Source organism: Mya arenaria, chromosome 6 (assembly GCF_026914265.1).
Source record: "Mya arenaria isolate MELC-2E11 chromosome 6, ASM2691426v1".
NCBI classification, from domain to species: domain Eukaryota; kingdom Metazoa; phylum Mollusca; class Bivalvia; order Myida; family Myidae; genus Mya; species Mya arenaria.
In genome coordinates, this window is record NC_069127.1 from 29,515,393 (window position 1) to 29,539,325 (window position 23,933).

The following is a 23,933-nucleotide window of genomic DNA, read 5'->3' on the forward strand; positions in this document are numbered from 1 at the left end:
GCTGTTAAAGTATGAAAACAACTAGTTTGCATGGTTTTGACAGCACTTGGCCATATTCCCTAAACAGTTACGACTGTTTAAGTATGGAAACAACCAGTTTGCACGGTTTTGACAGCACTTGGCCATATTCACACAGCAGTTGCGACTGTTTAAGTATGGAAACAACCAGTGTGCACGGTTTCGACAGCACTTGGCCATATTCACACTGCAGTTGCGACTGTTTAAGTATGGAAACAACCAGTTTGCACGGTTTTGACAGCACTTGGCCATATTCACACAGCAGTTGCGACTGTTTAAGTATGGAAACAACCAGTTTGCACGGTTTGACAGCACTTGGCCATATTCACACAGCAGTTGCGACTGTTTAAGTATGGAAACAACCAGTTTGCACGGTTTCGACAGCACTTGGCCATATTCACACTGCAGTTGCGACTGTTTAAGTATGGAAATAACCAGTTTGCACGGTTTTGACAGCACTTGGCCATATTCACACAGCAGTTGCGACTGTTTAAGTATGGAAACAACCAGTTTGCACGGTTTGACAGCACTTGGCCATATTCACACAGCAGTTGCGACTGTTTAAGTATGGAAACAACCAGTTTGCACGGTTTTGACAGCACTTGGCCATATTCACACAGCAGTTGCGACTGTTTATGTATGGAAACAACCAGATTGCACGGTTTTGACAGCACTTGGCCATATTCACACAGCAGTTGCGACTGTTTAAGTATGGAAACAACCAGTTTGCACGGTTTTGACAGCACTTGGCCATATTCACACAGCAGTTGCGACTGTTTAAGTATGGAAACAACCAGTTTGCACGGTTTTGACAGCACTTGGCCATATATACACAGCAGTTGCGACTGTTTAAGTATGGAAACAGCCAGTTTGCACGGTTTTGACAGCACTTGGCCATATTCACACAGCAGTTGCGACTGTTTATGTATGGAAACAACCAGTTTGCACGGTTTTGACAGCACTTGGCCATATTCCCTAAACAGTTACGACTGTTATAGTATAAAAACAACCAGTTTGCACGGTTTTGACAGCACTTGGCCATATTCCCTAAACAGTTACGACTGTTATAGTATAAAAACAACCAGTTTGCACGGTTTTGACAGCACTTAGCCATATTCCCATAACAGTAACGACTGTTATATAGTACGAAAAAAAACAGTTTGCGCAGTTTTGACAGCACTTGGCCATATTACCTTAACAGTTACGACTGTTAAAGTATGAAAACAACTAGTTTGCATGGTTTTGACAGCACTTGGCCATATTCACACTGCAGTTGCGACTGTTTAAGTATGGAAACAACCAGTTTGCACGGTTCTGACAGCACTTGGCCATATATACACAGCAGTTGCGACTGTTTAAGTATGGAAACAGCCAGTTTGCACGGTTTTGACAGCACTTGGCCATATTCACACAGCAGTTGCGACTGTTTATGTATGGAAACAACCAGTTTGCACGGTTTTGACAGCACTTGGCCATATTCCCTAAACAGTTACGACTGTTATAGTATAAAAACAACCAGTTTGCATGGTTTTGACAGCACTTGGCCATATTCCCTAAACAGTTACGACTGTTATAGTATAAAAACAACCAGTTTGTACGGTTTTGACAGCACTTAGCCATATTCCCATAACAGTAACGACTGTTATATAGTATGAAAAAAAACAGTTTGCGCAGTTTTGACAGCACTTGGCCATATTACCTTAACAGTTACGACTGTTAAAGTATGAAAACAACCAGTTTGCACGGTTTTGACCGCACTGAGCTCATATTCCTTTTACAGTTGTGGCTGTTAAAGTATGAAAACAACTAGTTTGCATGGTTTTGACAGCACTTGGCCATATTCACAGAACAGTTACGTTTGGTCAAGTATGAAAACAACCAGTTTGCGCGGTTTTGACAGCACTGAGCTCATATTCCTTTTACAGTTGTGACTGTTAAAGTATGAAAACAACCAGTTTGCACGGTTTAAACAGCACTTGGCCATATTCCCTTAACAGTTACGTTTGGTCAAGTATTAAAACAACCAGTTTGCGCGGTTTTGACAGCACATATCTCATACTCCTTTTACAGTTGTGACTGTTAAAGTATGAAAACAACCAGTTTGCGCAATTTTGACAGCACTGAGCTCAAATTCCTATGCAATTGTGACTGTTAAAGTATGAAAACAACCAGTTTGCACGGTTTTGACCAGCACTTGGCCATATTCCCTTAACAGGTGCGACTGTTAAAGTATGAAAACAACCAGTTTGCACGTTTTTTACAGCAATTGGCCTATATTCCATTGACAGTTACGTTTGGTAAAATATGAAAACAACCCGTTACGATGACGATGATGATGACGACGACGAAGACGATGACGATGATGATAATGATGATGATGATAAGTTCTGTGTTAGGGGATCAAGTTTGATCTAAATTAAGTGTTACCATTGAATTGACAACGCTACCACAGAATTGACTGGTGATTTTTTTACCATATCGTAAATATTTAAGATTTGTGAGATACATGTCATTTTATAGAGGAATAATTACTGATAACGCGATTGTATACAATATTTGAATACATTCGCAACCTGTCTCTACGGTACAAGGGAGGTCACTGTGTAAGCGTTTGACGCTTTATACCGTTTTGACTAATGGCGTTTTGAATGGTTTAATTAGTGGAATGTAACCGCTATTTCGTCAAGGGAAGGCAACTCTTACCTTTTTATGCGTCCGAATTCCAGCAAAAAACATATTTTTCAAATAATTAAGACATTTCTCATCGCTAAAAGTGTTAGATGTTGAATCTTCTTTTATTGTGAAATTTGGTATGTATGAAATTTGTTAAAAATTTAATATTGCCAAACATATATCTTAGTTTCTTTAATCCAATTATCACTGTCAGTATCTCTCATTATCACTGTATCAGTAATTATCTAATTATTTCAATATTTGAATTTGGATTTTTTTATAAGGCTTGTCATTTTTAAATTTACCAAACAACTCGTTTTATGTGAAATACAATCCAACGTATACCACATATTGAATTTGGGCTTCTTCTGCCAATTCCAAATAACTTCAAGACTGACAAGTTGAGTAGTGACTAGTGTCAAACTTCGAAGTTCAAATGAACTGTACATGTGTTGTTGAAGACAAGGTTGAGCAAGTTAAACTTAAGGTTTACAGTTAAAGGTTAAAATCACTGTCTAAACAGTCTAAGCACTGATACTCTGCAGCTGGGACTTGAAGCCCTCAATGATATTGGCTGCAACAACTGTATCGGAAGTGAGTCCTATGGCGATAGGAAAGAAGGAGCCTTGATGTATCAGGATTCTTGAGTGTTGGATCAGGAATTGCATGCGTTGACCTCTCAATAGACAAATGTTAGCCATGACCAAGTATGGTTCAACTGTAGTCTTAAATAATAGACGTGTTATACGGGATTATCTTCCAATCCCTAACGTCTAAACGGGAATGTGCAAAAAACGGGGGTGTTTTAAAAATATTGAAATTGTTTTAAGTGAAGTATTTTATGGTTGAAATTGATCATAAAGAGTTATATTCATATTTTACCATGTAAGTGAAATGTTATTTTGCACTAAACAAGCATTTAATGCATTAAAACAAGTTGTTTACCGTTCCAATAAAACGAAAGTTGACTGACACAGAAAACAATTATGCGAAGGGGAAAACTCGATACAATCGTAATAACTCAGCCTCCTCCGACAAAGCTTCGAGATAGAACTCGTTATACAATCGTAACAACTCGGCCATGGCCGAAATGTTCCGAGCTATTTAAAACTGTGCCCTGAAGCCTTGCAGGTGCCCTTCATGTATATATCGTCATGTTTTGACAGAATGAAATGAAAAAAAGCCCTCAAACTCATAATTATAAGTTGGATATTTATTTTTTGTGTACGGAACTAATATAAAATAACATTATCTGGTAATATTTCTTGTTTTTATGATATTTTATAGACTCTATATGCTTTAACCCGGAATCCTGATCGAAACAACTACCCACTTTTGATACTAAACAATTTGTACGTGAAGGATTTGCCATATCAAAAATCTAAAAAAAATCTGCCAACGTACAATTATTTGGACTAGGTTCAACTGGAATACATGTAGCTATGAAGTGATGAACCATTCAATACATCATGATAACTTTGGCCTGGTGACAACGTCGTTTGCCTTGGCTAATCTCTTTCCCAAAGGTCTAGGTCACACCCAAAGGTTAATCATTATATTCATACAGTGCTGTAATCTTGTCAGACTCAGCAGACTTTTGGAATAACTTGGCATAAAAAGATGACATGTTGCATGCAAGACCCACATCCCTACATCAAATGTCAAGGTCACAATGAAAGGGTAATCATAATAGAAAGCTTTATATATAATAATGCATATAGAGTATATGAGGGAATTTTGAAATTAACATACCACATCTGTTAGTCAAATAAAGTTGATGTGCTTCGCACATGACCCACATCACTATCTTTAGGGTCAAGGTAACACTTAGGTTGATCATTATGGAATGCTGCACATATGCATGTACAGTATAGGTGGTCATGTCCAGGCTGTAACTTTGTCATGCATGGCAGGATATTAAAACATAGTTGTGCATACAAGTATTTTCTGTACCTAAAAGCAACATGTTCGGTCTCAGGACCTTGTCTCTGGAAGTGTTGCATGCAAATCCCAGGTTCGTCGCTCCTCCACACTTGAAATGAACCATCCTGGGGTACTGTACCAAATGTTTATATAAGCTCTTTCTGAATGTCGGCATAATCCATTTATCTTTTCGGGTCATCAGGAGCATTTGTCATTGACAGTCACAGACCATATTTTATGTCAGGTTGATGGAAATGAGAAATGTTTGTGATTTTGGTGAGCTTTAAACATGCACGCACTGCAAATTCTTTGCAACTCAAAGTCAGGAGCACTTCTTACTAAGCTATTAAACAATTGCTTAAAATTCTAAAGTGAATCTCCTTAACAATTTGTTTGCAAGGGTACAGGAACAGAGACACAACTGCTTCATGAACAAATAAAAGCTGTCTGTAAGAATGTCAATGACGTTTTGCAATTCAACCAAATAGTTGTAGGCAACAAAGGCAATTGTTTGCATTTAATTCAAAGCTGCATGCTTTTGCTTCTTATTTGTCTGATACTGCTAAAATTTATGGATTTAATGTCTCATGGTACATGTACATATATAATTAAATGCAGAGTATAATGAAGTTCTGGTTGGTATAATATGATGATTTTGTATGCATTCTTATGGTCAAAGTTTGCTTTTACACTTTAATTTGCATGTATATCAATTCTTGTTTCTTCGCTGGATTTTTTAGCAGTATCAGACAAATAAGTAGATATAGCATGCAGCTATTAATTAAATGCAAACAATTGCCTTTGTTATCTTCAAGACAATTTGGTTGAATTGTAAAATGTCATATATAAAACTTTCTGACAGACAGCTTTTTTTTGTTCATAAAGCAGTTGTGTCTGTATTTGTTCCTGATACAGACACAACTGCTTTATGAACATCATTTTTTTTTTATAGTTTGTCGCTTAAGGTATGCAACAAAAAGAATCAAGCATATTTCAACGCGTGCTCTTGGGTCAGATATTCCAATTTGTACCTAAAACACATGAAAGAGAGTTTTACATTCATATGACCAGTGCTGGAAAAAAATCAATTTTCCAATGATTTATGAAATTTATATAAAAAAATTTTTACATCATTTTTTTTTATAGTTTGTCCCTTAAGGTATGCAACAAAAAGAATCCAACATGTGTTTCTTAGGCTTGCTGATGCGGCAAGCCTCATAACAGATTTCCATGTGTGCTCTTGGGTCAGATATTCCAATCTGTACCTGAAACATATGATAGAGAGTTTTGCATTCATATTCTTTTCTTCCTTTAGGCCATAAATAATGGGTTTGGTTCAAGTAACATCCTTTTCAAAAACAGGTAGGCGTTTTAAAAAAAAAAAAAAGGTGGAAAAAATTAGGCTTTATATAAGAATGTTATTATCAACATTGGTAATAATGTTATTTAAAGTTATCATCTGTATAAAGCTTTAAAGGTTTAAAACTTCATGTATATTAAAACATACCGTATAAAAACTTTTTTATTTGATTTTTTTTTTCACCAAAGGTCAATAAAAAGAATAGCGTTGGTGCTTAATTTTTAGGTCACAAGGTCTGGTAGCTTGAACAAATTTTTAGCCTTATCTGATCAATCAGTATGGAGAAACAATAGTTTCCATATATTGTGCTAGTAGGCCATTGGTTACTGCTTCTGAAATGTGTAGATTGTAGACTCAGTTGCTAGGAAGTACACTTCATACTTTTGCTTCAAAGATACTGCACAATTTTTGCACTTAAGCTGCCCCCTTATGCCTCCGTTACTCTGATATCTTTAGATTTAATGATTTGCATTTGTATTAAATTGTTTGTGAACATTGGGTGGACACATTTTTCATATAAACATGTGCTTAATAATGCTTACTACCGGTATTTAATAGTATTTCATCATATTCCATATTATGAATTTTAGGTCAATGTCCTAGTGATACAAATTTGAACTGAGCCCAAACAACAACCTAGCAGAGGGTACTTTAAAAACTAAAAAGCTGCACTCTCACATATTGAAAACTTTTTTATTTTTTGTTTTGGAACGAGCCAATTTTTGCGAAAATTCATGCAAATCAGTAATATAAGACTGCTCAAAATTAGATCACAGATTTTTCTATTGAAGTTCAAAAATTGACGTTTTATGCATTTTCTTAAACGGTAAGAAACAGTTTACGCCATAAAACATTAATTTTCGAACTAATATATATATATATAAATGAAAATATGCGATCTGATTTTTTGTCAACAATCTTTTATCATGGGATTGCAGATATTTATGCAAAAATTTGCTCTTTTCAAGACAAAAATAAAAATGTTGTCAAAATGGTATGTCTGTGAGAATGCAGCTAGATTCATAACAGTGTGGCCTAATTATACTGGCTGTAAATAGGGTTTTAGCTACCGGGTAGGTTTTAAAAAAACAGGATGCACTGCTGCAAAAGAGTAACAGGATGCTTAAAGGTAGAAAAAGGCATATATATATTGTATTAGGCTGTGAGAATTTTGAGCATTATGAATTTGACAGTAAATGAAAGAAATTGTGATTCAACTACCAATTTTGAATGAAATTATGATCATATTATGAGTTTTAATAAAATCAAAAGAAATATTAATTTTGATAGTCTTGAAGTAATAAATTCTATGAAGGCACAAGGGTGCTCTTGCTGATCTCCATGAGGGCATATTAAAGGGACCGCTACCAAAAAAGGCCAGGATGCACCACCCTTCCAGAACTCTGAAGCAAAAAACCTCCTGTAACATAGTACCTCTTTCATTAGCAAATCAAGGGTGTGTGCCCCCTCTTAAATTCTAGTTGACTATTTTAATAATGGAGAGAAAAGAACTGAAATAAGCTGGTAGGGCACCATTTCCAACTAGAATTTGTTAATTTTTTCTTTGGGGACTACCCCCAAACCTCCTGCCAACATTTTAACCAAATAAATTCTGGTTCTGATGGAGGGGCGAAATTCAAAAGGTTACGCCCCTAAGTTAACGCCCCCTCTAACATAAAATTCTGGATGCACCCCAGCCTCATTCTCTATCAAAAGCTGGATGTAGCATTTAATATAATGATACATTGGTATGTTTTCAGTCCTGCTGTCCAAATGTTCCTAGACCAGTGTACATAATGTATAATCATGTGATAGATAGTAATATCCCCCATGTGTTATCTGTTTGCAGGCCAAACCAGATTCTGAAGGTACCAGCACAGCTCATAATCGCTACAGGAACTTAATAAGATAAAGAGGCCACAAGTTTACAGGAATTTCAACAAGTTGTGGGTGGATCTAGTGTTAAAGAAATTTACCGGTGAATCTGTGTTTATAGTGCTGATTTTAAGTGTTGGATTACCAGAAAACAACAAGCAGTGGGTCACCTTGCTGCGGATATTAATCAAGTCTTGTTGGATTGCCTTCATGTTATATAAACAGGTAGGTTCAACTTGCATGTATACATGTGTATGTAGTGTGCAAAAATGTTACGTGAAGGCCCTCATGTTGAAGTACATGTAATATGCATGTACAAGTTTCAAGAGCTATATGGTGCAGTATTCTGTAACCTGGAAGTCTCTTCATAAAGTTGTTCTTTATTGCTGCTTTGAAGCTGTGAGAAATGTGGTTTCTGTTCATTAAATCCTGAAGGTCAATGCACCCGGTGTACTGCTTTGTTATTTTGATCTCATATTCTAAGTTGTAAATTATCAGAAAACATTATTTCAATGAGGGACACTTACGGGCGTCTGTTTGATGCCAAAGACTGTTGAAAAGAAAGTATAATGTTTGAATTTATCATGTCAGTGTTATAATACATTAATATTCAGTGCTCCAGCCAGGATTTGAAAAGGGCATAGTGGTATGTCAGAAAGGGCATTTTTGATACAAATAAAAAAACACCTTAATGGTGCATTTGCAAGGGCCAATGTTCAATTCTTATAAGAAAAATAATAATATATATATAATATATTCAACCTTGTATATTATGTAAATATATAGCTATATCTTTTTCTATCTTCAGATATAACTAAATATTTGAACAGGATGAAACAAGCTTATGTTTTAGAAAATGCAATGTTTTCATCCTTCGGATTAAAAAAAATAACCTAGAGCAGTGGAGTTGACATTGAGCCATGTTTCATGCAAGCTGCTGTATGTTACTCATTGATTGGTAATGAGTAACCGTTGGTGCGGGCCAACTCTGGAATTCCTTTCTCTATTGTTGTTCATTTTCTTGTAGAATCCTCTGGTATTTTATCAGTGCCTAGCAATCATTTTCTTCTATAAAAATAAACGGTAATAAAGCTTTATTTCTAGCTCTGGCCTTGTATCGTGGTTTGTGGGGCAAGATTTTTTTGCATTTTTCGTAACTTTATCAAGCTCTGTTGGAAAATGAGTCAACCCGAGATAGACTGACATTGTATCTTATCAAATTTTATTTATCAAACGATTTACTCTTTAAACACTTAATTACTAACTTAATTTTGTTAGAGCGTTGAGGGTAAGCAGTACTTTTTCTTAAAAATAACAATATATATATAAAACTTCAATGTTTTTTTTTTTCCCAATAAATTTGGGGAATGGGGAAAGGGAGTAGGCCTTTTTGATTTAGCAAAATTGCATCATTTGGACTTAAATTGAGAATTCCACTTTTGCTTAGAAATGTATTAGATATAGACAATTACAGAATATAAAGCAAAAGGATAAAGTTTGTGTCATTAAATGATAAAGAATATTTCAATTATTCCTAGCAAAAATTGTCCAGTTTTTATGAAATTTTATAAAATAATCAAACAGAAATTGGAATTTTTATTTTTACTTTTTGGAACAAGGACTGGGGCCATTTGTCCCCAAACTGGTAATAAAATTAAGTGATGAAGTTTGGGAAGAATGTATGATATTTGATTTTAACTGGATTTATTGGTACCTTTTTTATATCATCTTTGTGGGATATAGTGCAGCTGGGTTTCAAACCCATGGCCTGGAGGCGATCACCAAAAATGGATGCTCCATTTCTGAGTTGCCAAGTCGGTCAGTGATATTTCATTTTGTGGTACATAAACATTGAATTGCATTTACAGAAATACATATTTTTTATCTTTGTTTAGAATTTATCAGAGCCAGCTATATAGGTAAATCATACCCCAGCTGTTTTGAGTCATGATTCATTTACATGTATTGAAGTGATTTGCAGGTATGAATCAGTGCCAGGCTGATTTCTAATAATTTCAGTCATAAAATACAAAGTAAACTTTTTCTCCACACACCTGGATATCACTGGCTCGTTAATGTCTTACCCACACATTTCTCCCAATGGTTTCTATGAATGGAGGTTATTAGAAATTGATTTGTCTGATTAGCAATCATACTTGTTAACTGACAGAGTATATTCAGTGATAGAAGTTGAAGGGTGCTTCAGATTGTTAGGGAAATCAGGTATAACAGCCTTGATTTCACCATTCCTAGCCTTTCCTGATGTTCTAATCAAGCTGTTTGATGGTCAGGGAGGGTCAGGAGGAGTTCATAATAATTGCAAGTTGAGAACCAGTATTTGTTTTAGGTTTATTTGTTGGCAGATTGTTCAAGTCTCCCTGCAAGAGTGTGTCATTTAAGGACCTCGTAACGGGGATTTATACCTTGATCAACACTGGTAATTTAATGACAGTTTATTATAATTATTTTATTTATTATTCTTATTCTACTTCTTATTATTTTTATAAATTTATTCTCTGAATTAGACCACTAGAGCAGGAAAGATTGTCAAAATCCTTGGGTAGGGGGATGTTACAGGCATCAAAAATCCTTTGCAAAAAATGTGGCCAAGTCATGATGGTGTTCTCACTGGGCCTGTAAAAATCTCTCCTGGAATCACATGCTGTATATATATGACCCCCTCCCTGCTCAAGCCATCCCCCATCACCCCCCACTCCACCCCACCCCACGGTCACCCCATACCCGGGTTGGGCAAAACATTGATAGATGCTTTAAATTTCAAACATTTCACACGTCTAGCAGGTATGTACATAGTTACAAGAAACATCCAATTTCATTTTGTTTGTTTCACATTTTCTTTCTTTTTTGTATGGTATCACTTGATCTAGCAAAGAATGAAAATTTAGGATGGATCTAGACATCATTTCATTGTGTTATAGGAATAGCTGGCAGGTCACTGACCAGACCTAGAGAAACAAGATACAATTACCTCTCCGACTGATAGTTTCATATATAATAATTATATCCTAAATGTTTTGTTTTGGGTTGTTTTTTTTTGTTCCGTAATACCAATATTGAATGCATAAATTTCAAACTTGCATCATTTCAGATGTGGTGTAATCATGATGTGGTTCTGTTACACAAGTTCTTGCTTGTACATGTACTTCCATTATGTACTTTATGTCCACAATTCCAGACAAGAGATCAGCTATCAGGTCACATCTGCTTGTAATCATCTCTGGGCATGAGAATTACTCTGATAGTTCATGCTGATACAGGGGAACACTATCAACTTAATTTAACCAAACAACACTGGTTCCAGTAATGGGCAACATAACCAACGCAAAATGTATGGTGTTTCATCTATAAACCAACACAGCAGGATTCAAATATCCTTATGAGAGGAGAGAGAAACTGTATTGTATCTAGATCATCAATGTAGTTGTATGTGGGGGACTAAAACATTTTTGAAGTCTTCTTTAATAAAAAAAAACATGGTTCCTCACCCACCCCCTCTCCCACCCAACCCTCTCATACCCACCCCAAGGCATTCTACTCTAGATGTGCCATTGTTGGTTAGACAATTTTAATTAAAATTCAAAGCAATTATTACACTAGAAGATAAAAAGCTGCATTTTTTGTGGAAATCAAGATTTAGAAATATGATTTTGGAAGTTACTGTTCACTGTCTTAGTTAAGTAGTTTTTCAAGTGGTTATAATGCTGATCTCATAATTCATCAAAGAAAATCTTAATTGATCAATGAAAATCTTTCTTCCTTCTTGGTCATGTTATAATTGATCAATGGCTGACTAATATGTTGGATTTCCAAATCAAATAACAACACTAAGAGCTTTTGTTGAAGTAAGTAAGTCATTATTTAACTGTTGATGATGAATGACATGCTTTTGGCTTGCTGCCACTCTGTGACTGACTTAAGGGCGGTGTTTCATGGGTTCGTGTTTTTTAATTACAGAATTCTATTGATTAGAGATGGATGTTACGCAACATGTATTCTGCACTTCCTAGTTCTTTGACCTTCAGCAGCTTAGGTGTTATTATTACTGATTGTATTGATCATGTTGGTATTGATAGATGCTGAGGTAATGGAAAGGACTACTCATACAAATGTAGATCTATGACAAATGAAGCTAAAAAAGTAATATTCAGCCATTGTGAATTTGTATTACTAAATGAATATTTTCATTATTGAAAATAAAGACTAGAATTAAAGGAGATGCTTTTTCCTAATTTCTTCACTTATATCGGATAATTTTGAACGCTTGACTTGATGCAGGATAATTTTAAAGTGACACTCTTATTTAAATTCAATAAATTAAAACAATTGTGTTAATTGTGGTACATCTTATTTGGATTAAGAGTATATCTTCAAACATGTGACTTTAATGCAGGATAATTTTAAAGTGACACTCATATTTAAGATCAATAAATTAAAACAATTGTACTTATTGTGGTACATCTGATTTAGGAATAAGAGTGCATCTTTAAACAATGGACAAGATCATTTTAAACAATTGACTTGCAGGCAGTTGTATTGGTTTTGACAGTTGACAGTTGTAATTGTTTATCAGGTGTAAAACGTCCCGCTGTCTAATATAGCATGCCTCCGAGCAAAGTATTGTTTGTGACAGACTTAACAATGGTAGAAACACCTTCGAACTGTCGCCATTTCCTTCTTACCGGTACATCCTGCTTTAAACCCTTTTAGGGATCTGTTAAGGAGTTCTGACTTATATTTTATCGGTGTGGATTATTCAGTACATAGTGACATTATCTGGCGAAAACCCTTTTAGGGATCTGTTAAGGAGTTCTGACTTACATTTTATCGGTGTGGATTATTCAGTACATAGTTACATTATATGGCGACGAGGAGAAAAACGATGTGAATTTTTGGATGTTACGTATTTTGATGATACTGGAATGTTGCGACTTAGTGTATTTGGAATTATCAGAGTGATCTACATATGAGTTGCAGTATAGTTTCGAGCAAATGGAATATTGAGAATTTATCTATCATGGAATAATTAGCGCTCATATGATATATAAGCGTATAGATTTTTCTCATTGTGTACGGAATGGATGATTATTATGTTCGTATCAATCATCATTATTATTTCTAGAGATTATTGTAGGCTCGGTAGAGCAGTCGAGAAGATAAGATAAATACCATAGTAGAAATAATTTGTACACATTATTATTGGGAGATGATTTGTTGAAGATTGTAAAATAGATACTGATCGTTCATTGATCCGGACACAAATATTGGTTGAAGTATTACCCGCTGCTGAATTCAACAGTTTTTTTTTCAGTGTCACTGTAGACAAATGGCGTTAAAAGTCAGGAATACTAATGTATCAATAGTTGACATTGCATAAATACAATTATAATTATAAAAATAATTACATTTCAAAATTGGTTTGGACTGAAAAATTGGTTCTTTAATATAAGTGGAGATATTTCGTTCTGTCTGCTCTGAGCATGGATGTAATATGACCATATGAATTGAATGAATTTGTGATATCTACACTATTTAATTATTTAATTGATCGATGTTAAAAGTTCACTGTGAAGGAGTGCAGCGATAATCATTTATAATGACCGATTGTTCTCAAGTAAACTGGACATACTTAATATTCCTACATGGATTAAAAGCGGATTAAGTCTAGTGTACCAGCTTATATAAATCTGAAATTTTAAGGAAAGAAACAAAACATGGATTACTTTACATAATGTGGCAATAAAATATCAAGAACGACGTGAGGAACGTGAATAAATCTTGCAGTCTGAGGAATAAATTTAAAATGACATTGTTCCTTCTATAATCGTTGTGTTTTAAAATTTATGAAGTCTTTAAAATAACAGGGAAATTATTCACTTGTGCAGTGGAATATATATGTTGCATGATGGTTTTATTTAAATTCATCAAGGAAATGAAATAATATCGCCAGTGAGGAAATATATAGTTTTGCGCTTGTGTATTATAAGTGTAAGGGGCGTAGGGTACGATGCTGCTGCTGGGATCCGATGTGGAGACCCGACGAGGGTCTGTGCCCACTAATGGACTTGTCGACGAAGACAATGGTAAGACAAATCCTATGGGTGTTTCTTCATTAAACATTTTAATAATAAATTAATTTTTTTAAAAAGAAAAAAATCGTATAATTTTAAACTAATAATTAGGCCTACAAAAAAATACATTTGGTTCGGGTAACCCGACCCTACCCACGGAATAGGCGCCGACCCTACCGATAACTTTAACACTATTCTCCAATGATGAAAATAACATTCTTATATAAAGCCTTATTAAAAAAAAAAAAAAAGCCGACCTACCCTACCTATTTTTGAAAAGGATGTAACCCTAACCAACCAATTTTTTTTTTTTAGGCCTTATGATGCCAAAAAAGTGAAAATTATGACAAAAAAAATTTGTTCATAAATATACTCTAAGTGCTGCGTCTATATTAAAACTATTGTTTTCATAAATATGCTAATGCCTTAATGAGCAAATGTATATTATCTATAATCACCTTTTTGGCATCGTAATTTTTTGTTTTAATATTCTTTATATATATATATATTAAAAATTTCAGTTTGAAAATGTTTGTTTTTTCTTTATGATCATGAAAGCCCTCCTCCCCCAGGGATCTGTTTCATCCTTTGTTAAGAACCAGAAGGCTTTTCAGTCTTATTACATTGTTTTAAATTTGTCTTCAATTCATTAAGTGCCATTAAGATTTAATTATTTTACAGATCCCTGCAATATGTTGATTTCTATCATCTTTTTTGTCAATTTCGGAGATGCGTTTTTGATAGCTGATAAAAAACAAATCAATTTGTAATTGCCCAGGGCTAGGAAACAGTCTGTCTCGGATGTGTCCATGTTCTTTACAGTGTTGACATGAGGTCTAACATGCTTCCATGAAATGCAGAATAATCAAAAGTGTTTATGCAACAAATTCATTTGATGTAGACACACACTAAAATGTTTCAATGAATCTTTCATCACACTGAAGGCCACAATTTAAAAAAAGTTTGTTTTGTGTTACCTGTCCAACATTTTGAGCATTGGATTGATATAAGAGCAGGTAGTTTGTATATGTTTAAGTTCAATTTGGGATGTAAACAGAAAATAGAGCGCTCTATTTTTAGTAAATTGTCAAAATCGGACTTTTATTTGGTGTATTTTTGGTGCATTTGACAGAATCAATTTACGTAAAATGAAATTATAAATGAACAAAACATTTGAAATTTCCTTGATTTTCGTTGGCCAAAACAAAAATGCAAACATCAATTATATGCTTACTTTTACCACTGACGCTATTTTAACAAGTATTAAAGGCTTTGGTTGACTGAAATAATTGACGCTATAAGACAAGAAACTATTTTTTGGGTGCATTTGTCAAAATTGATTTACGTAGAATTAATACGCAGAAAATTTGAAAAATCCTCGATTTTCATAATGGTCAATTAAAAAAGTTAACACCATTGAAAAACAACTGTGATCTGATCTTCTGTCAACAGTCTTAAATCACTGTTTTCCAGACATTTATGCAAAAATTGGCTGTATTTCAAGACAAAAAAAATATCAAAATAATGATCTGTGAGAGTGCAGCTTTAATTCCATGATGGACAATAGAAAAAAATATGATAATCTGAGAGGCTGAAAAACTATGTGTAGTTTTTCGTGAGTTGGTCGGGTAATGCCAAACAAATTATTTAGATTGATCGAAGTTACATTTTTAATGATGTTGCATCTATCTTTCATGTCAATACTTGTTAGCAAATTAATAGTTTGTGAGACAGGTAAAAAAGAACTAAAAGCGAAGGTATGTCAGACAAGCACCTAGTTTGGCATAGCCTGATCAAAATGTTTGCTTAGCACCTTGAAGTTAAGTGCTCTCCCATTTGTCTCGTTTCCTGGAACTTGGCACCAGGATAAGCCTACTAATGATAATGTCACTAATCCCAGAACAAACTTTGTTCTTGACATTTCGTTTATTCAGACAGTTAATTTCTTGGCTGAGAAACAAATGGTTGGCATTGCAAGGTATAATGATATTTGGGTGTCTACGTGATATGTAAAAAAATCAAGATGTTAATTAGCTTGAGCATTTATCTGCATATTTTCAACTTTTATAAAATTAAAGCCACTGCAGCAGCAGCAAAAGTTGCAGCAGAAGTTGCAGTAGCACTCAACAGGACAGTGTAGTTCATTTATAGTTATAGTTCAAGCAAAATTATCAGCTAAAATAGTTTATGAAGGGCAATTAATTTAGTGATAAATTTTGTGGTCAAGATTGGCTTGACACAATGTTATTACATTGACAAACAGCTTAATTTACCCTGCTGACAATATATAAGTTTCACTGTCAAGCAATATAAGCTGGAATAATTTGTTATGAAGGGAATTCAGTGATAAATTTTAGGGTTATGCACTGTGACAAACAGCTTTTACACTGCTGGCAAATGTTTTACTGTTGCTTAATGGAACATGGGCATGTTCTTGGCCTTGTCAATGGGAACTCAGTAATAAATTTAGAACTAAAGATGGGCTTGAAAGCGAATGTTATTGCTTCGACAAACAGCTAAATTTACACGATTGTTTCACTGCATGTTGCTTGATGGAACTCGGGGCAATTTTGTACATAGCATTGTGAATTGTGCAGCTTAAGTCTGAATATCGTTATATTGATCTACATTAGCTGAACATTTTTTGGCAAAGGTTACAAGCAATACCAGTTTTTGTCACATTGCCTACTGACCTCCCCCATATCCGAGTCTTATTCTGTAATATAATCATAAATGGGAAATGAATCATCACAGGTTATTGACATGATGTATTAAATGAAGAGAGATCCTAATAACTTAAAAGGTATTAAGCAATTTAGGAAGGTTAGTTGTCAATTGATCCACTTAAAGTTTGAAATGGATGTCATCTTTGTGGGCTTTGTTGTTTGTTTTTACAGCTTGATAGTTTGAGGCTGTAGATAGCCTGTCAAGCACTTAATGAACTTGGGATGGCCAAGGCTTGATGGTCAACTGGTCATCTGAGCTTTTAAAGTAAAATTAAAGCCTTTTATCATCGCAAGGTTGAAGTACTGTTTGTATGACAGAATATTTCGAGTGTCACACTAATATCTTGAGTACATGTTTTGAGTGTCACCAAAAACACATATTGTCATTGTTTACTCTGCAGTTGGCACTAAGACAGCAAAAAGTTGTCTGGAAAACAGTGATATATTCAAGACAGCAGACTATAAAGATCAGATCACTGTTTCCTTTAGGCCTAAAAAAAAAAATATTGTCTGTTTCGGGTAACCCGACCCTACTTATAAAAATGCGCCATCCCTAACTATTTTTTTCCGTTTCTGAGCAAAAAAATATTTGTTAGCGAATAGAGAGTTACGAAGGGCGGATAAATGCGAATTGAACAATCAGAATTATTGTTTATATGATAAAACAAAGTCAGGCAATGACAGTAATGTAGGAAAGACTGCCATGTGCAAGGAAACACTCTGAACTTACAACAGATTTTGAAAAAAAAACAAAATAAAAAAAATAAAAATCCCTACGTACCCTACCTAAATATTTTGGGAAGGTTACCCTAAACAAACAATTTTTTTTTGGCCTTATATAGATCTATGTTTAACAACAGAAGAAAAAACAATCAAATATGCACATGTAGAAAGTTTTGAACACATGAAGTTTAATCTTAGGCTCTTAAAATGCTTTCAACCCAGGAGCTTCAGAGGTCTTTGTCAAGTTTTACCCCCCACCAGGGCAGCCCCTCCCCCACCCCTCCCGTGTGACAACTGATGTCAACTTTTAAATAAACATGGGCGAAACCGTGTGAACACAAGTCTGAATAGTACATGGAGTGTTTTATAGGCAATGGTCCAATGCAAACACTGAACTACTATATATTACAACTCCATAAAAGGACTGAAATGTCCTCCGAAGCTGGACGATAATAAACTTGGTCATATAAGGGTAGGATCTGGCATTATAAGTACGACAGATTAGCTTACTCCGACCTAAATAGGGCACACTTACCTTAAATTAGTCTATTTGTAACTGATAGGGTTCATTTCAGCATTTCACACACATGATAAGATGATTAATGATGATGATTGACTCAATATCTTAGGGTGGGTTAGTTTCAGTAGTTCTGTTTGGTATATGTAAAAGTTTTATTTGTTGTTGCTTTAATAAAACATTAATAGGGCATAAACCTGACCATCAAATTAATTGTTTAGTGACACAAAAAAATAAATAATGAATGACTTTTTACTTTAACCTCTGTACTTGTGCATGATGTGCGAACTGCTAAATAACTCCAAACTATTTAAAACAATTAATGACTTATTTAAATGGAAATTTGGCGGTGACTTTTGTTATTGGGTTTCTTAATGATTAAATGAGATTCTGTCTAGCAATTCCATTTGCAGAGGCATGAGGGTATACACAAAATGTTTTTATATATATCTTATCCTGAAAGCTTATTTGAAGTTTGATAATAATCAGCTTTTAGTTTTACTTTATACTAATTTCCTTTGAGGTTGATTGTGACACAAGCCAATAGTTGATAGAATCACTCTCTAGTCCCTTTTAATGGTAGAAAACAGTATTGGTGCAATTTTTAGAGGCCATGAAATAGTACCCAGGGCGGGATCAAACCCACAATTTCCTGGGTGAGTGGCGGACACTTTTACTACTAGACCACTCACGTGTGGATCAAACCCACAGCCTCTTGGGTGAGATGTGGACACCTGTACCCCTAGGCCACTCTTGCCCTGGTGGGGATCAAACCAACAACCTTTTGGGTGAGTGGCAGAAACCTATACCACTAGGCCACTCTCTACCTGCATAGTGGGGATCAAACTCACAATCTCTTGGTTGAGTGGCGGACACCTGTACCACTAGGCCACTCATACCCTTAGTGAACTCTTCCAGACAGATGCAAGTTGTGTTTGCACAGACATACATGTATATATGTAAAAAACATAAATGAATGACAAACAGCTCAATGGAGGGTGGTATTTATTCACCATTGACAAAGATTGCCCCCATTACTTGCACTCACGACCTTGTTTATAACATTTATATAAACCACAGGGTAAATATTTCTCATGTTAGGATAGGCTTAAATGGTTTACTTCCATTTTCTTTCATTTTGTGTTAAAAAGTACTCAATACTTATATAAGAGACAGACATGCTGATTGAGAATTTAAAGTGAAATTATTGGTTATTACAGATCTTAATTGCTGTATACTGTAGGCTCCGATCTTAATTGTAATGGAAGACTTTGGTTGGCATTGAATAATTGCTGTCATGTCCTAAATGCTCATGGTATTCTATTTTCGGTATAGGATGATTGTATTTCGTTGTACTGTAGGTGTGTTAGTGAAAGGATAATTGTGATTTAAGACATTCAGAGATGCCATTGCCAAGTCATTCATTGGATTGTGAAGTTTAACATGAGCGTAAGTTTTAATGTATACATGCATTTTTTTCAAATTCTTTCATTCATTTCAAGTTTGATTTTAAAAACGAAATTGTTTATTACATAATTATGCACAGGTTTCACGATTAATTCTGAAATCCGGATTTAGAGCTTTTAACTTCAGTGAGAATATATTGTACAGTTTTGTTAAGATTGTTTTTTGCTCTGACATTTGCATCAAAAAGAGTAGGAAGTACCTTGAAATGATAATAATGAATGATTTTGGAGACAATTTCTAAAGCGGTTTAAGCCCCTTTACCCTGCTTTGGGCATGGATCCCTTGTACTCAATCAGATGCCTGGCTATATTTCAGGATTGACAGTTACGTAATAGTTAGATGACATGAATTAAATCTGAATGATTAAGAATGAGCAGAGTGAGCTTTGCGAAAGAGCCCTTCTTCATCACTAAGATTTTAATTCAGGTCATCTAACTGACTTCGAATACAACCCTGCAATTTCATTGGCTGTAAATGAAGTTGTATTCTAACAGCAATAAGAACCCCCGATTACAAAAAATATTTTTCCTCATTGTATGAATATCAAATATATAAAACTTTGTTTGTAAACATGCCCAATAAATAAGAGTGTTATTATGAACCAAGGGTCATTGATATATTGAACTTATTTGGTCTAGAACTGTTAATAAAATGCATGTAAAATGTTGGTATTGATGTCAAAATAAAATCATCATGTGATTGATGATGATTTATCATCCCTATGAGAAGGAAATAAACAAATGGTGTTAAAGGTGTTTACGCTGTCTGAGCATTGAATTAAGTAAATGAATCAGATATTGCTATGAAATAACAGTAGTGACATAACTGATCAAAAAATTGATTTTATGGCAACCATTCAATACAAATATTATTTTCAAATCAGTTTGATTTAAATCTGTTGAAAATGTTTTCTTGCTGTTTTTAAGCTGTAATACAAACAATAAATGTCAATTGGAATCAATTTGGCAAGGAGAAATGCCCATGGACTGGTGTGCTTAATTTTGAAGTTTATTAATTTTGCATTTTAAAAAACAGTTTGTCTAAATGGGATATAAATGTATTTGAACGTGCGAGTGGTTTAATGGTATAGCTAGGTGTCCGCCTCTCACCCAAGGGGTGGTAGGTTTGATCTCCACAAGGAGTTACCGGGTACTTTCTCGTTGCATCTCAAATAGGACATTGGTACAGTACTGGTTTCTATCCAGGAAACCAACTCGAGTGTGTTTCTATTTTAGAACAAGCTTTCTGCTTGGGCCTAAAAAAAAAAATTGTTTGGTTAGGGTTACATCCTTAAAAAAAATAGGTAGGGTAGGTAGGCTTTTTAAATTTTTTTATTTATTTTTTTTATTAGGTTTTATATAAGAATATAATTTTCATCATTGGAGAATGGTGTTAAAGCTATCTTCTGTACAAGCATTTAAGGTTTAAACTTAATATTAAAAAGCAATTAAAAAAAAAACGAAATAATTTTTTTTTTTTTTTTTTTTTTTTTTTTAGTTTTTCATTTTTTTTTCAAACTGACTATAAAAACGGTAGGGTCGGCGCCTATTCCGTAGGTAGGGTCGGGTAACCCGAACCAAATGTATTTTTTTTTTAGGCCTTGCATAATAATATAGCTAAAAGAAAGTGGTATGATCTAAATGCTATATATGGATGCATGTTGACCAAATAAGGCAGCACTTAATGTGAAACATGCTATATATAGAAGTGAATCCATCCAATGCTCCCATTGGTTGAGGACATGAGCATAAACTATAAATGAGTCAATATATTGGGTAGAAATTATTCATTAACATATAACTATGGCACGACATTTAACTAATTATTTTTGTACAAATTTATTTTAAGTGGGTCTGGCATATGTATATAAATGGCAGAATTGATGCATGTTTGACATCAGTCTCTCCGCAATCTCCTTGCCAGTCTCCTTGCCAGATACCTTGCCAGTTTCCTTGTCAATCTCCTCATGCAATGATGAATTACAACAATTTGTGCGCCATAAGTCACCTAGTTAGCCTCTCTCTGGACAGAAAATTGCCTTTTATTAGCATCAGGTTATATCGTTTTCCAGTTCTCATGAAAAAGATGCATTCATGATCAATATTGGATGATTGGTATGTAGTTTGTGGCGGAGTTAAAGTTCTTGATCCAATATGGAGACTGGTTTATGCACGATTTAATTGTAACATGTGTTGCAAATTTCAGTTTGTTTCTGTCTGTGAATTATGATTTGGACGTAAACATGGTAAACATCATAAAATACATTCTGTTATGAATATTGCATTCCGAGCAAGCTTAACTTATGTAAAGCTGCAGCACTTAAATAGGATTAAGTAAGTTCTTATGACATTGTCATCCAATTTAATCGGTAGACGTTGTTGTAAATGTTACTAGTGTCTCGTCATTTTGAATAGTTTTGTACACATTGTGGTATTTTACGCTAGATAGGTCTACCATGTTTAGAGTTCGGTGATCATGTAGCAGATTGCTGTTTAAATGTTTTCATCTCCGGTCTTTAGGGGTATTTAAATGTTTATCAGATGTGTTTACATGGGACCAAGTGGCTGGTAAATTGTTTATATCTGTATGATTACGCTACTGTCAGCACATACCACACAAAAGACAGAACATGTGTATCTCTTTGTTTAGTCATAATACAATTGCGTAAATTATTGACCCGTGGAATTGTATTGTCGGTGGTATTTGATCACGTGCAGAGCTCGACACAATGACAACACAAACATTTCAATTGCAAACCGTAGACGACTGTGTTGCATGTGTTCGGGCAATATCTTGCTCCATAGCACATTATTTGGTCCAAAATGCAATGTGACACATTTTCGATATATTCGAGGTGATTAAAAACAGCATTCTTGTGGTAAGATAGCACATGCTTTGTCAGGTGATTTATGATTCAAATGAAACATCTTCGTATCTGACTAGGAAATTATCTTTCATTGTTTGTTGTGATTATTATTCACTGTGAAGGGTCATGTAACATTATACTTTTAATTTGAGCTACCTGTAGGTTATCATTTGTTTGGAATTGAAGCTCTTTGCGGTAGATGCAAAACAAAGAATATGTGAAGACTGTCACGTACAGTGGTAACAGCTAGTAGTAGTATTTAAACTATGGAGTAGCAGGGATGTGATTTGTCTGCGGATGGACTCCCATGGACCCCCCCTCCCCCCCCCCCCTAAAAAAAAACACCTTATTTTTTTTTTAGCTGATTTAAGAAGTTACCAGAGTGCTTTTGGTTGTAAGAGTTGATATTCCAGTTTGCTTCCAATTAAAGTCAGAAGAACCCTAAAAAGAGCTTCTAAAAAGGCAGGTTTTCTTCTACGACAGTGTGCTTTTGACCACATAAGTGCCCCAAGAACCCATGGCCGAAATGGTTTCAGCCCTCCAGCTGCCAGATCAATCACATCCCTGAGTAGTAGAATAGCTGAGTTTGCTTTAGCATCTGGCTTAAGTTGAGGGCTTATTTTCGATCCTTGAAGTGGTCCAAAACTTTTCTAAGCCAAGGGTTTTAGCACAAGTGTTATGGAAGGTAGCTACACCCTGTCTTTTTTAGCTAAGCTACTTTTTAAAGCCTAGGCCTGGGTTCTTGCTAATGTGACATGGAAGGGTGCTTCACCCTGTCCATTTTTGGTAGCACCTTTGTAGCTGCCCTTTTGGAGATCAGTATGGGCACCCTTCTGCCTTCATAGAAGAATTTATAAGACTGTCAAATATTTATTTTGTTTTGATTAAAATTTATAATGAGATTATAAATTCATCCAGTGGTCACTAAATACACATTTTGCAGCTGGAACCAAGTACCTCACTTAAAGACAATTCCTATCATTTTTGTCCAAAGTCATAAATTAATGTTCAAGTTCTTTCCTGTCCCTCTTCTGCATGACCACCCAACCTGGCAAAAAACTCCTAAATGACATATTTAGACCACATTGAGACAAGGTGTTACATGTGCCTATAAGAAATAGAGTTCATGTTTAATGAAATAAACATTTTGCAGTGATTCATTTTCAATGAATCTCCTTGAATGCCTCCCTTGTATTCGTACTGTATGTGATTATCCTCAGCATGCATGTACCCTGTACCTTTGTGCACATATGTTACTACATCAGCTCATGCATCCAGATAATGCACATATTTAAGGATATTTGACCCCCAGGGTAGAATTCCTGATATGCGGCGAAGTGAACCACTGCATTTGAAAATATTTTTACAAACCAGTATGCATTTGATACATATGAATATGGGTTTGGAAACAATTTCGACAGGGCTTAAAGCCCCTTAACCTCTTGGGACTAAATCCCTCGTTCAAGTCCTTTTTTTAGAATTTTTAGGAATGTGATTTTTGGTCTGTTTTCAATTTTGCCCCATTCACCATCCCGAAAAATATGCTTTTTTCAGAATAATATGACTCAAAATTAACAATACTAAACTTTTTCTTCTTTTTTTTTCAACGCTTCACAAGTAATTTCTAGTTCAAATGTGTTCAAACACAGTGAGTCCCACATTCTTTTATAATTCTCCATATCCATGATATCTATTT

General features: G+C 34.8%; 1 protein-coding gene across 7 annotated transcripts in view; it reads left to right on the forward strand.

Moving 5' to 3' along the window:
* The first annotated feature begins 2,696 nt into the window (after window positions 1–2,696).
* The window catches only part of LOC128237398 (protein-methionine sulfoxide oxidase mical3b-like), a 54,349-nt gene continuing 33,112 nt past the window's right edge, over window positions 2,697–23,933 (forward strand). For 2 of the 7 annotated variants that reach the window (XM_052952904.1, XM_052952910.1), the window contains exon 1: window positions 12,553–13,950. In XM_052952904.1, coding sequence (XP_052808864.1) covers window positions 13,875–13,950 — 76 coding nt within the window. In that variant the 5' untranslated portion in view covers window positions 12,553–13,874. Of the gene's footprint in view, window positions 2,829–7,823; window positions 8,075–12,552; window positions 13,951–19,159; window positions 19,354–21,512; window positions 21,617–23,933 lie in introns of those variants that run through there. The other 5 variants (XM_052952906.1, XM_052952905.1, XM_052952907.1 and 2 more) reach the window with 4 other exon arrangements.